Here is a 13,250-nt window from a genome sequence, read left to right on the forward strand (position 1 = left end):
TATGTATTCTCACCGTGTAGTAAACGTAAAGTAACTAGCTTTCATGTAAAACCTTCACAACCAGACACTAAAATATGTAAATTTAACAATTAGAACATCGAAGATATGAATCCGCAATTTGATCTCAAGTTTTTCAGTTTAGCCTCTTGTGACATTTTTAAGAACGAAACTGTGAATGTTATAAAGGTACTTTTTGTTTCCAAGTTTGCATTCTGTTTGTCTGGTGCGCTCAAAACCTGAAATTATTATTAGCAGTTTTCCTCCTGACTCGTTCGTTATTCATAAGGTCTGCAACAAAGCCAGTATGAAATTAGCACACTAACAATATCAGCCAGATGATAATCTAGGGTGCTCTCGTTAGAAGCCGGTCCGTTCTGTAGCAATAACAAAAATTGATTGGTTATTATAGACTGCTAATAGCTAAGCGAAAACACTCTTATGGTCCGCTAGAAGCAAGAAGTATTTACGATTTTATCTTAATATCATCAAAAGGAAGAGAAAACATTACAACGCCCACTTGTGAACATTTGAAAATGTGGTTTAATATATTCTTCTGAAGCTATTGAATATTATGGAAAGGAAGAGACAAAAACTGTGGTTTATTTAATGTTGTTTGTCTTTGAAGTATTGATTGAACCAGACGCAAGCCTTGGAGAAGAGAGTTCTCGAAACAGTTTGAAAAAATAAAACAAAACAAAAATAGAAGAAACAAAGAAAGAAAACAGCCAGTTTCATATCAAGTGGTTATTAAATTTTGGTTTACCAGATTCTAATCTGTATCGAATACCAGAGTCAGTCAAAAATTTCCAAATCAGCACTGATCCTATAAAACTCTGAGCTGCGTGTTCTTGTCGGAATGTGAGGATAATATAAGCAGCGTACAGCTGTAATTATCTTAAACAAGTTTATGTATCACACCTCAAGAAATGTGTTTACGGTATACTAATTATTATTCATCACTTAGATTGTTGTAAATAAAGTAAAGTGAGACTGGAATTTCATTTGATAAACGAAACAAACAACCTTTCTCCACAAATGTACTGTTGTTCACTTAAACAGTTCAGTCACTAATGGTATCCTACTGGATGTAAATCACCGTCCAAACCGGTGATTAATTTAAACACCACAATATCTCTCAAAACAGCTAATAATAATCCACTGTTTGTAACTTTATTGTAGTTTTTGTTCTCAGCTCTTACGGGTGATACATTGATGCACATGTCTTTGTTCGTATGCACGTGTCTTTGTTCGTATTTGTTTTTAATTTAAAAGGAATTACTCTTCTGTTTTTTTGTTTAACTTCTCAGGACCTCTTGTAGCATAGTGGTTAATGTGCCAGGATGCGGTTCGGAAGGTCCAAGGTTCGAGTCGCGATATGCCACCGAACACACAGTACACTTTCAACAGTGAGAGCGACACAACTGTGGCATTCAGTTCCACTTTTCGGTTAACAGTAGCCGGTTAGGCAGTGTATGCTGCTGACCCACCCACTGATCACCAATTCTAAATCAAGAATGGGTGTTTCTGACCTGGCCATTTAGCCTACGTGTCACAAAGAGAAGATACGTCTAACTGTTCTTAACTCGGTTGCAAGATCCTTACTGGTGTCATGTTTTCAGACACTTTAGACTTCACTCACACACGAAATAAGTACAGCTTTCCAAACTTAATCTCGTGAGTTCCTTACACCTGGAAACAAAATGCTGAGCTAAATTACTAGCTTCACACGTGCATTACTTCCAAGTGATGTTTCACTTAACGTGATAAAAGTGAACTGACGTTTTTTTCAGTGAAGTCATATGAGTTACACTCACGTAACATACCGTGGTTAGTTACAGATAGAAACTCGGATACTGTCAGCGGTTTCTTCAACGTCTGATGGAGAAATAAACAAGAAAATTAAAAAAAAAACTCAGGAAAGTAGAAAAACGCTTTTTTGTAACGAAGGTTAAAAAAGTCGGCCATGTTTCACTGAGGTCAACTTACAACAGAAGGCGGGCCCGGCATGGTCAGGTGGTTATGGCGCTCGATTCACAATATGAGGGTCGCGGGTTCGAATCCCCATCACACCAAACATCTTTTCCTTTAAGCCATGGAAACGTTACAATGTTACAGTCAATCCCACTATTCGTTGGTAAAAGAGTAGCCCAAAAGTTGACAGTGAGTAGTGGTGGCTAGCTGCCTTCCCTCTAGTCTTACACTGTTAAATTAGGGACGTCTAGAGAAGACAGCCCTCGTGTAGCTTTGCGCGAAATTAAAAAACAAACAAACAACAGAAGGCCTTAACTCGCACATGCGTAACAGTCACATATTTAAACGTTATATTTTGAACTATTCATGTCCCGGTTCTCATAATATTTTGTTATAAGATAACATATAGAAACCAATGTACGTACATATTCTACTTAGATTTCTTTATCAACAAGTTAAAGGTATTTACAATTTCCGGATTTAAAAGTTTATTACAACAAACCCAAACGATGTAGAATTATCCGTTTTTTAGCACCTTTTTCTTCTGAATTACAGACTGTAATCAGTGTCCAGTTTGTAATGGCTAAATCTGAACAAAAATGGTGACCACACAAGAAAATGCTCAATGCGTTATCTTGTTTATAGAGTCGAGATCATTGACAACTGCTAGACAGAATTACTGTAATATGGCAAGATTGCTTCCTCCTAACCCACCATCAGGAGGTGGTTTCACAAGGTTATGAAGACTGGATATATGTTTGACCTTCCTCGAAGTGGACGTCCAAGGGGCTGATGAAGAAACATTGTTAATGTCCAACGCAGCCCTTAAAGGTCTATTTGTTGTGCTTCAAGTGAACTTCAGCTACCAAGATCAACGGTCCACAAAGTCCTACACACGATATTAAACCTTCACACATAAAGTGCAACCAGTACAAGCTTCACAATCAAGTTATAAGTCTCTGCGACATGTGTTTACAGGTTCCACGTTGAAGTCGATTGATAAAGACAACGAGGACCTAAAAAGGGTTTTGTTCTGTGATAAAGCCACCTATCGCGTGTCTGGAGGAGTCGATTGTCAAAATGTACCAATATGGGACTCAGTGTTCACGACACTCGCGTCGGTATTCAGAATTTATGTTGTGGACTTATGAACGATAGGATGGTTGGTCAACTTTTACATGTTGCGCCAATTACGTTATCACCTAGCTGAAGAAATTGACCAACCATTCATCACTTTTCCTCAATGATTGTGTGAGAACTTCCCTGTCGGATGGATTGGACGTGGTGTGTCAGTTACCTGACTCCCAGCGTCTCCCTAACTTCCCTGTCAGATGGATTGGACGTGATGTGTCAGTTACCTGACTCCCAGGGTCTCCCGACCTTCCCTGTCGGATGGATTGGACGAGGTGTGTCAGTTACCTGGCTCCCATGGTCTCCCGAACTTTCCTGTCGGATGGATTGGACGTGGTGTGTCAGTTATCTGACTCCCAGCGTCTCCCGACCTTCCCTGTTGGATGGATTGGACGTGGTGTGTCAGTTTCCTGGTTCCCAGGGTCTCCCTAACTTCCCTGTCAGATGGATTGCACGTGGTGTGTCAGTTACCTGACTCCCAGCGTCTACCGACCTTCCCTGTCGGATGGATTGGACGTGATGTGTCAGTTACCTGACTCCCAGCGTCTCCCTAACTTCCCTGTCAGAGGGATTGGACGTGGTGTGTCAGTTACCTGACTCCCAGGGTCTGCCGACCGTCCCTGTCGGATGGATTGGACGTGGTGTGTCAGTTTTCTGGTTCCCAGGGTCTCTCTAACTTCCCTGTCGGATGGATTGGACGTAATGTGTCAGTTTTCTGGTTCCCAGGGTCTCCCTAACTTCCCTGTCGGATGAATTGGACGTAGTGTGTCAGTTACCTGACTCCCAGCGTCTACCGACCTTCCCTGTCGGATGGATTGGACGTGATGTGTCAGTTACCTGACTCCCAGCGTCTCCCTAACTTCCCTGTCAGAGGGATTGGACGTGGTGCGCCAGTTACCTGGTCCCCAGGGTCTCTCGAACTTCCCTGTCGGATGGATTGGACGTGGTGTGTCAGTTACCTGGCTCCCATGGTCTCCCAAACTTCCCTGTCGGATGGATTGGACGTGGTGTGTCAGTTATCTGACTCCCAGCGTCTCCCGACCTTCCCTGTCGGATGAATTGGACGTAGTGTGTCAGTTACCTGGCTCCCAGGGTCTCCCTAACTTCCCTGTCGGGTTGATTGGACGTGGTGTGCCAGTTACCTGGTCCCCAGGGTCTCCCGAACTTCCCTGTCGGATGGATTGGACGTGGTGTGTCAGTTATCTGACTCCCAGGGTCTCCCTAACTTCCCTGTCAGATGGATTGGACGTGGTGTGTCAGTTACCATACGTCTGTATGCGGGGGTACGTCAAGGATTATGTTTTTCCAGTCCACAGTTTCTGACATTGAAACACTTTGAACAATAATAACTGATGGCACTACAAGAGCGATGGATAAGTGGTCAATAAGTGGACATAAGCTGGGTGTGCTACTGGCCACTAATGATGCACATGTTGAGACACACTGGAAAGCATATACAATTCTATCTCTTAAGCAATTATAAAAAAATAATTCAGTTATCTTTTTGGAGTTTGTTTTAATAAACTCTTAAAACTGGAACAGGTCACCCTGTACAGATACCAAAAATACGATGACCACAGGCTGAGCTGAAGTTTTATTGGAAAATTGTGTTATTTTCGATTCTTCATAGGGAGATTCGTAACCTTTGTTGTTTCTGCTTTAAACTAGATATTAAAAGGTCCAGTACTTCTGCTTAGCCCTTGGTCTCATCTTTTGGATATACAGATAGATATAGATATCAAATTTCGATTACCAACAAAAAACGTATTAATTCACAACGTATTTCATTTAATCCAATGCCCAATTTTTTCAGGCTACCAATACAAACAAGTTACGCATATACATATGTTACAGATTAGCGACAACAATTAGACATGTATAAAAAGAGACAGCTCATTTACAAAACGTCCTGCACAACATATGGAGCTGGTGGATGTTACTCCTCTCCCAACTTTTGAAGACTTGTTACAAATTTTGATTTCACATAACCCGTGCACTTATTTTTAAAATAATTTATTTCTGGCTTTACATCGCACGTGATCTTAAAACTGTGTCTAAGATGTTTAGAACTCATCTCTTTTACAACAGTTTCATAAGTAGGCCTTTGTGATGTAAGAAGTCGAAGTCCCACATACCTGAAGTAGAGAACACAAACCAGAGCGTGAAGAAACACGTTCACCACGTGGTAACCGAATGGCTTCACCCCGTGGACGGCGTAGTTGAGGCGGAACGATAGCACACACAATGGACGGTAAGACTTGTGACTTTGTTCCTGAGAAAAGCGACACACACACAGAAACAATTAGAATAAACAGATTCTGGTAAACAGCGAAACTCACAGTCAACAATAAACAGATTCTGCTAAACAGCGACACTCACAGTCAACAATAAACAGATTCTGGTAAACAGCGACACTCACAGTCAACAATAAACAGATTCTGCTGAACAGCGACACTCACAGTCAACAATAAACAGATTCTGCTGAACAGCGACACTCACAGTCAACAATAAACAGATTCTGGTAAACAGCGACACTCACAGTCAACAATAAACAGATTCTGGTAAACATATGGAGCTGGTGGATGTTACTCCTCTCCCAACTTTTGAAGACTTGTTACAAATTTTGATTTCACATAACCCGTGCACTTATTTTTAAAATAATTTATTTCTGGCTTTACATCGCACGTGATCTTAAAACACACAACAACAGTCAACAATAAACAGATTCTGGTAAACAGCGACACTCACAGTCAACAATAAACGGATTCTGGTAAACAGCGACATTCACAGTCAACAATAAACAGATTCTGGTAAACAGCGACACTCACAGTCAACAATAAACGGATTCTGGTAAACAGCGACATTCACAGTCAACAATAAACAGATTCTGGTAAACAGCGAAACTCACAGTCAACAATAAACAGATTCTGGTAAACAGTGATGCATACAAACAATTGGGATAAACATATTCTGGTAAACAGCGACATAAAGAATACAATAAATATTTTCTGGTTAAAATTAACACGTAGTGAACAATGGACAAAATCGGGTAAATAGTGACACACATACGGTCAATAACAAATAAATTCTGATAAACACTGATACACACAGAGTAACAACAAACACAATTTGAGCTTTATACGTTTAACCCAAGAATTCATTACCGTTGGGATTTCTAAACCAGTTATACTCAGAACATTTTTGAAATACCCAACAAAACAAGAGTCGGACTAAGGGTACACATCACATATTTCATGTATGTCATTACAGAGATTAAAAACATAAGTGATTTTTCTACTCAGCTTCGGTAAAAAGGATGGATAGATAGAACATAATAATACACAGCGTTCCAAAAACACCCTTATAATACGACATGGTACGAAGGGATTCTATATTTAACTTAAAACACCCTTATAATACGACATGGTACGAAGGGTTTCCATATTTAACTTAAAACACCCTTATAATACGACATGGTACGAAGGGTTTCCTTATTTAACTTAAAACACCCTTATAATACGACATGTTACGTAGGGTTTCCATATTTAACTTAAAACACCCTTATAATACGACATGGTACGAAGGGTTCCTATATTTAACTTAAAACACCCTTATAATACGACATGGTACGAAGGGTTCCTATATTTAACTTAAAACACCCTTATAATACGACATGGTACGAAGGGTTCCTATATTTAACTTAAAGCACCCTTATAATACGACATGGTACGAAGGCTTTCCTCATTTAACTTCTTTATGGCGATCACACAACATTTGTGTACGGAGTACTTAATAACCACACCACAACAGTTTGTATAGCAAGTACTTAATAACCACACAACCACAGTTTGTATAAGTACTTAATAACCACACAACAACAGTTTGTATAAGAACTTAATAACCACACAACAACAGCTTGTATAGCAAATACTTAATAACCACACAACAACAGCTTGTATAGCAAATACTTAATAACCACACAACAACAGCTTGTATAGCAAATACTTAATAACCACACAACAACAGCTTGTATAGCAAATACTTAATAACCACACAACAACAGCTTGTATAGCAAATACTTAATAACCACACAACAACAGTTTGTTTAGTAAGTACTTAATAACCACACAACAACAGTTTGTTTAGTAAGTACTTAATAACCACACAACAACAGTTTGTTTAGTAAGTGCTTAATAACCACACAACAACAGTTTGTATAGTAAGTGCTTAATAACCACACAACAACAGTTTGTATAGCAAGTACTTAATAACCACACAACAACAGTTTGTATAGCAAGTACTTAATAACCACACAACAACAGTTTGTATAGCAAGTACTTAATAACCACACAACAACAGTTTGTATAGCAAGTACTTAATAACCACACAACAACAGTTTGTATAGCAAGTACTTAATAACCACACAACAACAGTTTGTATAGCAAGTACTTAATAACCACACAACAACAGTTTGTATAGCAAGTACTTAATAACCACACAACAACAGTTTGTTTAGCAAGTACTTAATAACCACACAACAACAGTTTGTTTAGCAAGCTTAATAACCACACAACAACAGTTTGTTTAGCAAGTACTTAATAACCACACAACAACAGTTTGTTTAGCAAGTACTTAATAACCACACAACAACAGTTTGTTTAGCAAGTACTTAATAACCACACAACAACAGTTTGTTTAGCAAGTACTTAATAACCACACAACAACAGTTTGTTTAGCAAGTACTTAATAACCACACAACAACAGTTTGTTTAGCAAGTACTTAATAACCACACAACAACAGTTTGTTTAGCAAGTACTTAATAACCACACAACAACAGTTTGTTTAGCAAGTACTTAATAACCACACAACAACAGTTTGTTTAGCAAGTACTTAATAACCACACAACAACAGTTTGTTTAGCAAGTACTTAATAACCACACAACAACAGTTTGTTTAGCAAGTACTTAATAACCACACAACAACAGTTTGTTTAGTAAGTACTTAATAACCACACAACAACAGTTTGTTTAGTAAGTACTTAATAACCACACAACAACAGTTTGTTTAGTAAGTACTTAATAACCACACAACAACAGTTTGTTTAGTAAGTACTTAATAACCACACAACAACAGTTTGTATAGCAAGTACTTAATAACCACACAACAACAGTTTGTATAGCAAGTACTTAATAACCACACAACAACAGTTTGTATAGCAAGTACTTAATAACCACACAACAACAGTTTGTATAGCAAGTACTTAATAACCACACAACAACAGTTTGTATAGCAAGTACTTAATAACCACACAACAACAGTTTGTATAGCAAGTACTTAATAACCACACAACAACAGTTTGTATAGCAAGTACTTAATAACCACACAACAACAGTTTGTATAGCAAGTACTTAATAACCACACAACAACAGTTTGTTTAGCAAGTGCTTAATAACCACACAACAACAGTTTGTTTAGCAAGTACTTAATAACCACACAACAACAGTTTGTTTAGCAAGTACTTAATAACCACACAACAACAGTTTGTTTAGCAAGTACTTAATAACCACACAACAACAGTTTGTTTAGCAAGTACTTAATAACCACACAACAACAGTTTGTTTAGCAAGTACTTAATAACCACACAACAACAGTTTGTTTAGCAAGTGCTTAATAACCACACAACAACAGTTTGTTTAGCAAGTACTTAATAACCACACAACAACAGTTTGTTTAGCAAGTGCTTAATAACCACACAACAACAGTTTGTTTAGCAAGTACTTAATAACCACACAACAACAGTTTGTTTAGCAAGTACTTAATAACCACACAACAACAGTTTGTTTAGCAAGTACTTAATAACCACACAACAACAGTTTGTTTAGCAAGTACTTAATAACCACACAACAACAGTTTGTTTAGCAAGTACTTAATAACCACACAACAACAGTTTGTTTAGCAAGTGCTTAATAACCACACAACAACAGTTTGTTTAGCAAGTACTTAATAACCACACAACAACAGTTTGTTTAGTAAGTACTTAATAACCACACAACAACAGTTTGTTTAGTAAGTACTTAATAACCACACAACAACAGTTTGTTTAGCAAGTACTTAATAACCACACAACAACAGTTTGTATAGCAAGTACTTAATAACCACACAACAACAGTTTGTATAGCAAGTACTTAATAACCACACAACAACAGTTTGTATAGCAAGTACTTAATAACCACACAACAACAGTTTGTATAGCAAGTACTTAATAACCACACAACAACAGTTTGTATAGCAAGTACTTAATAACCACACAACAACAGTTTGTATAGCAAGTACTTAATAACCACACAACAACAGTTTGTTTAGCAAGTACTTAATAACCACACAACAACAGTTTGTTTAGCAAGTACTTAATAACCACACAACAACAGTTTGTTTAGCAAGTACTTAATAACCACACAACAACAGTTTGTTTAGCAAGTACTTAATAACCACACAACAACAGTTTGTTTAGCAAGTACTTAATAACCACACAACAACAGTTTGTTTAGCAAGTGCTTAATAACCACACAACAACAGTTTGTTTAGCAAGTACTTAATAACCACACAACAACAGTTTGTTTAGCAAGTACTTAATAACCACACAACAACAGTTTGTTTAGCAAGTACTTAATAACCACACAACAACAGTTTGTTTAGCAAGTACTTAATAACCACACAACAACAGTTTGTTTAGCAAGTACTTAATAACCACACAACAACAGTTTGTTTAGCAAGTACTTAATAACCACACAACAACAGTTTGTTTAGCAAGTACTTAATAACCACACAACAACAGTTTGTTTAGCAAGTACTTAATAACCACACAACAACAGTTTGTTTAGCAAGTACTTAATAACCACACAACAACAGTTTGTTTAGTAAGTACTTAATAACCACACAACAACAGTTTGTTTAGTAAGTACTTAATAACCACACAACAACAGTTTGTTTAGTAAGTACTTAATAACCACACAACAACAGTTTGTTTAGTAAGTACTTAATAACCACACAACAACAGTTTGTTTAGTAAGTACTTAATAACCACACAACAACAGTTTGTATAGCAAGTACTTAATAACCACACAACAACAGTTTGTATAGCAAGTACTTAATAACCACACAACAACAGTTTGTATAGCAAGTGCTTAATAACCACACAACAACAGTTTGTATAGCAAGTGCTTAATAACCACACAACAACAGTTTGTATAGCAAGTACTTAATAACCACACAACAACAGTTTGTTTAGCAAGTACTTAATAACCACACAACAACAGTTTGTTTAGCAAGTACTTAATAACCACACAACAACAGTTTGTTTAGCAAGTGCTTAATAACCACACAACAACAGTTTGTTTAGCAAGTACTTAATAACCACACAACAACAGTTTGTTTAGCAAGTACTTAATAACCACACAACAACAGTTTGTTTAGCAAGTACTTAATAACCACACAACAACAGTTTGTTTAGCAAGTACTTAATAACCACACAACAACAGTTTGTTTAGCAAGTGCTTAATAACCACACAACAACAGTTTGTTTAGCAAGTACTTAATAACCACACAACAACAGTTTGTTTAGTAAGTACTTAATAACCACACAACAACAGTTTGTTTAGTAAGTACTTAATAACCACACAACAACAGTTTGTATAGCAAGTACTTAATAACCACACAACAACAGTTTGTATAGCAAGTACTTAATAACCACACAACAACAGTTTGTATAGCAAGTACTTAATAACCACACAACAACAGTTTGTATAGCAAGTACTTAATAACCACACAACAACAGTTTGTATAGCAAGTACTTAATAACCACACAACAACAGTTTGTATAGCAAGTACTTAATAACCACACAACAACAGTTTGTATAGCAAGTACTTACTAACCACACAACAACAGTTTGTTTAGCAAGTACTTAATAACCACACAACAACAGTTTGTTTAGCAAGTACTTAATAACCACACAACAACAGTTTGTTTAGCAAGTACTTAATAACCACACAACAACAGTTTGTTTAGCAAGTACTTAATAACCACACAACAACAGTTTGTATAGTAAGTACTTAATAACCACACAACAACAGTTTGTATAGTAAGTACTTATTAACCACACAACAACAGTTTGTATAGTAAGTACTTAATAACCACACAACAACAGTTTGTATAGTAAGTACTTAATAACCACACAACAACAGTTTGTATAGTAAGTACTTAATAACCACACAACAACATTTTATATAGTAAGTACTTAATAATCATACAACAATAATTGTTTGTCTTAACGTACCTTGTGTATAGGTGTTCCCCAGAAGTCATTGACAAACAGGTTGTACAGTGGGTTGTGCGGTCTAACATCCCTGTTGTCTTGAATTGCTGCGATGTCATCAAACACCAGCTCGCCCCCTAGCGAGTTGCAGTAGATGATAACAGCCACAGAGGCGACCAGAATGGGTTGCAGCTTGAGAGGGATTTTGTCTATCATAGCTTTGATCACTTTCGTGATGTCCTGAAATATGTTATAAACAAGTAATCACAGTCTTCAAAAATCATGGACTCTTTAGATTTAAGTGTAAATGAACTTTCAATTAAACAAATGTCATGTGGTATCAGGATTATACAGTCCGATGATTAATTAATTAACAGTTTTGTTGCTTGTCCTCATTTAGTTTCTTAACGCTGTGGTGTATTCGTTTTTACAAGTTTATTTTCAACAGTAAAGTTACTGTTATTACTGTGATGATAAACCTACATAGAATATCAGTTATTTCTAATAAAACTTCCTTGGACATCTTCTACATGTTGTCGAACTAAAGTAAATTACACAGACATTATTTTTATCGCGTATTAAGTTACCCGAAATTCCAATACAACTTTAAGTAACAGTTATATTAAAGTATGGTATCACTGATCGCACATTAAAGGCAATTCGTGATATATATTAAGGGTTTGGCTTGTATCGAACATTTTATTCTAGAAAGTAACGTATTATCATAAGTAAAGTTTGAACCCGGGTTTTATTATTAATTATACAAATTATATTCCGTCATATAATTATTGTCATGGTAACTCCCTCTCGTGCTAAGATAGGCAAAACTTCAACCCAGCTTTTAGAAATAATTATATCGAAATGAGATTCCCGCATGTATACAGCATATAATTAGTCTTTCAGTAGCGCCCTCTCGTGTGCGTTTTTGGTACAAAATCCTCTTCCAGTTTTTTGTCTCTCTCTCCAGTTTTTTTGCGGTAGTGATTGATATTTATACACAAGCTCTTTAGTATTCAGCACGAGAAAGTGGACGGTACCACCTTTCATCTCCTTTGGCTAGCCGCAGGCCTTACACCTGTTACAAGACGGACAATGTAACTTAGTTACAGTGACCTCGCTGTTAGAATGTCCGCCCCTCACGAGAGCTTGCACTCTGTTACTGAGAATACTATGGCTTTTATTCGTCATACCCACTAACGCGATGTTTGTCACATTGACCATCTGTAATAGTGTACTAAAGAAAAACGTAACAACAAACGAATATATTCACACATATGGTCTGTTTCATAAGATTAATTTAAGTTCTTTGTAGAAAGATTAATCAGGAAATGTTATACACTGAACGAACGTGTTTATCTCAGAATTGTTACGACAAACTTTGAAGCTGTTTTTTTATAAACCACGGCCCATCTTTATGTAAAATTATAAAGCGTTTCACGACAAAGTACAACACGTTTGTATGACAAACTACAACACGTTTCCAGTGATGATGTACAAAACATGTCCATAACAAACTACTACACGTTTGTTGTACAAACATTCAAGAAAGTAAATTGTGTTCTAATGTTCCTCACGACTCCATGGTATTGTTTTTCTCATCCATAGATGATTGAAGTGTCAAGCTCTATCACAGTATAGACGTCTCTTCAGGCTCCCGTTTAGATCCAGTCAAGTGGATCGATTCATTTATCAATGTGTGTTGTCCATATTTTCATCACTAACTGTTCAGACTCGGTGTTAGTTTCCTATCACGTGAAATTTTAAAACATAACGAACCTTCACCTTTCTCTAGTGGTAACTTTAGAAATTTTTTTGGATATTCTAACCGTCTCTAT

General features: G+C 36.8%; 1 protein-coding gene across 1 annotated transcript; it reads right to left on the bottom strand.

Annotated features, from left to right (window-relative positions):
- Window positions 1-5,023: 5,023 nt before the first annotated feature.
- LOC143253452 (protein O-mannosyl-transferase Tmtc3-like) lies at window positions 5,024-11,651 on the bottom strand. Its single transcript, XM_076507418.1, has 2 exons — window positions 11,437-11,651; window positions 5,024-5,374 (listed from the first exon to the last, which is right to left on the bottom strand). Exons 1-2 carry the CDS (start codon window positions 11,629-11,631, stop codon window positions 5,039-5,041), a joined length of 531 nt encoding a protein of 176 aa, XP_076363533.1. The 5' UTR covers window positions 11,632-11,651; the 3' UTR covers window positions 5,024-5,038.
- Window positions 11,652-13,250: the final 1,599 nt, after the last annotated feature.

Source organism: Tachypleus tridentatus, chromosome 1 (genome assembly GCF_004210375.1).
Source record: "Tachypleus tridentatus isolate NWPU-2018 chromosome 1, ASM421037v1, whole genome shotgun sequence".
NCBI classification, from domain to species: Eukaryota; Metazoa; Arthropoda; class Merostomata; order Xiphosura; family Limulidae; genus Tachypleus; species Tachypleus tridentatus.

What these genes read in the sequence shown, in the direction of transcription:
- LOC143253452 (XM_076507418.1), bottom strand. Translation starts at nt 11,631, where the DNA reads ATGATAGACAAAATCCCTCTCAAGCTGCAACCCATTCTGGTCGCCTCT. An exon ending in GGGGAACACCTATACACAAG is followed by an intron (nt 5,375 to 11,436) that starts GTACGTTAAGAC and finishes CGCTTTTCTCAG; the next exon opens with GAACAAAGTCACAAGTCTTA.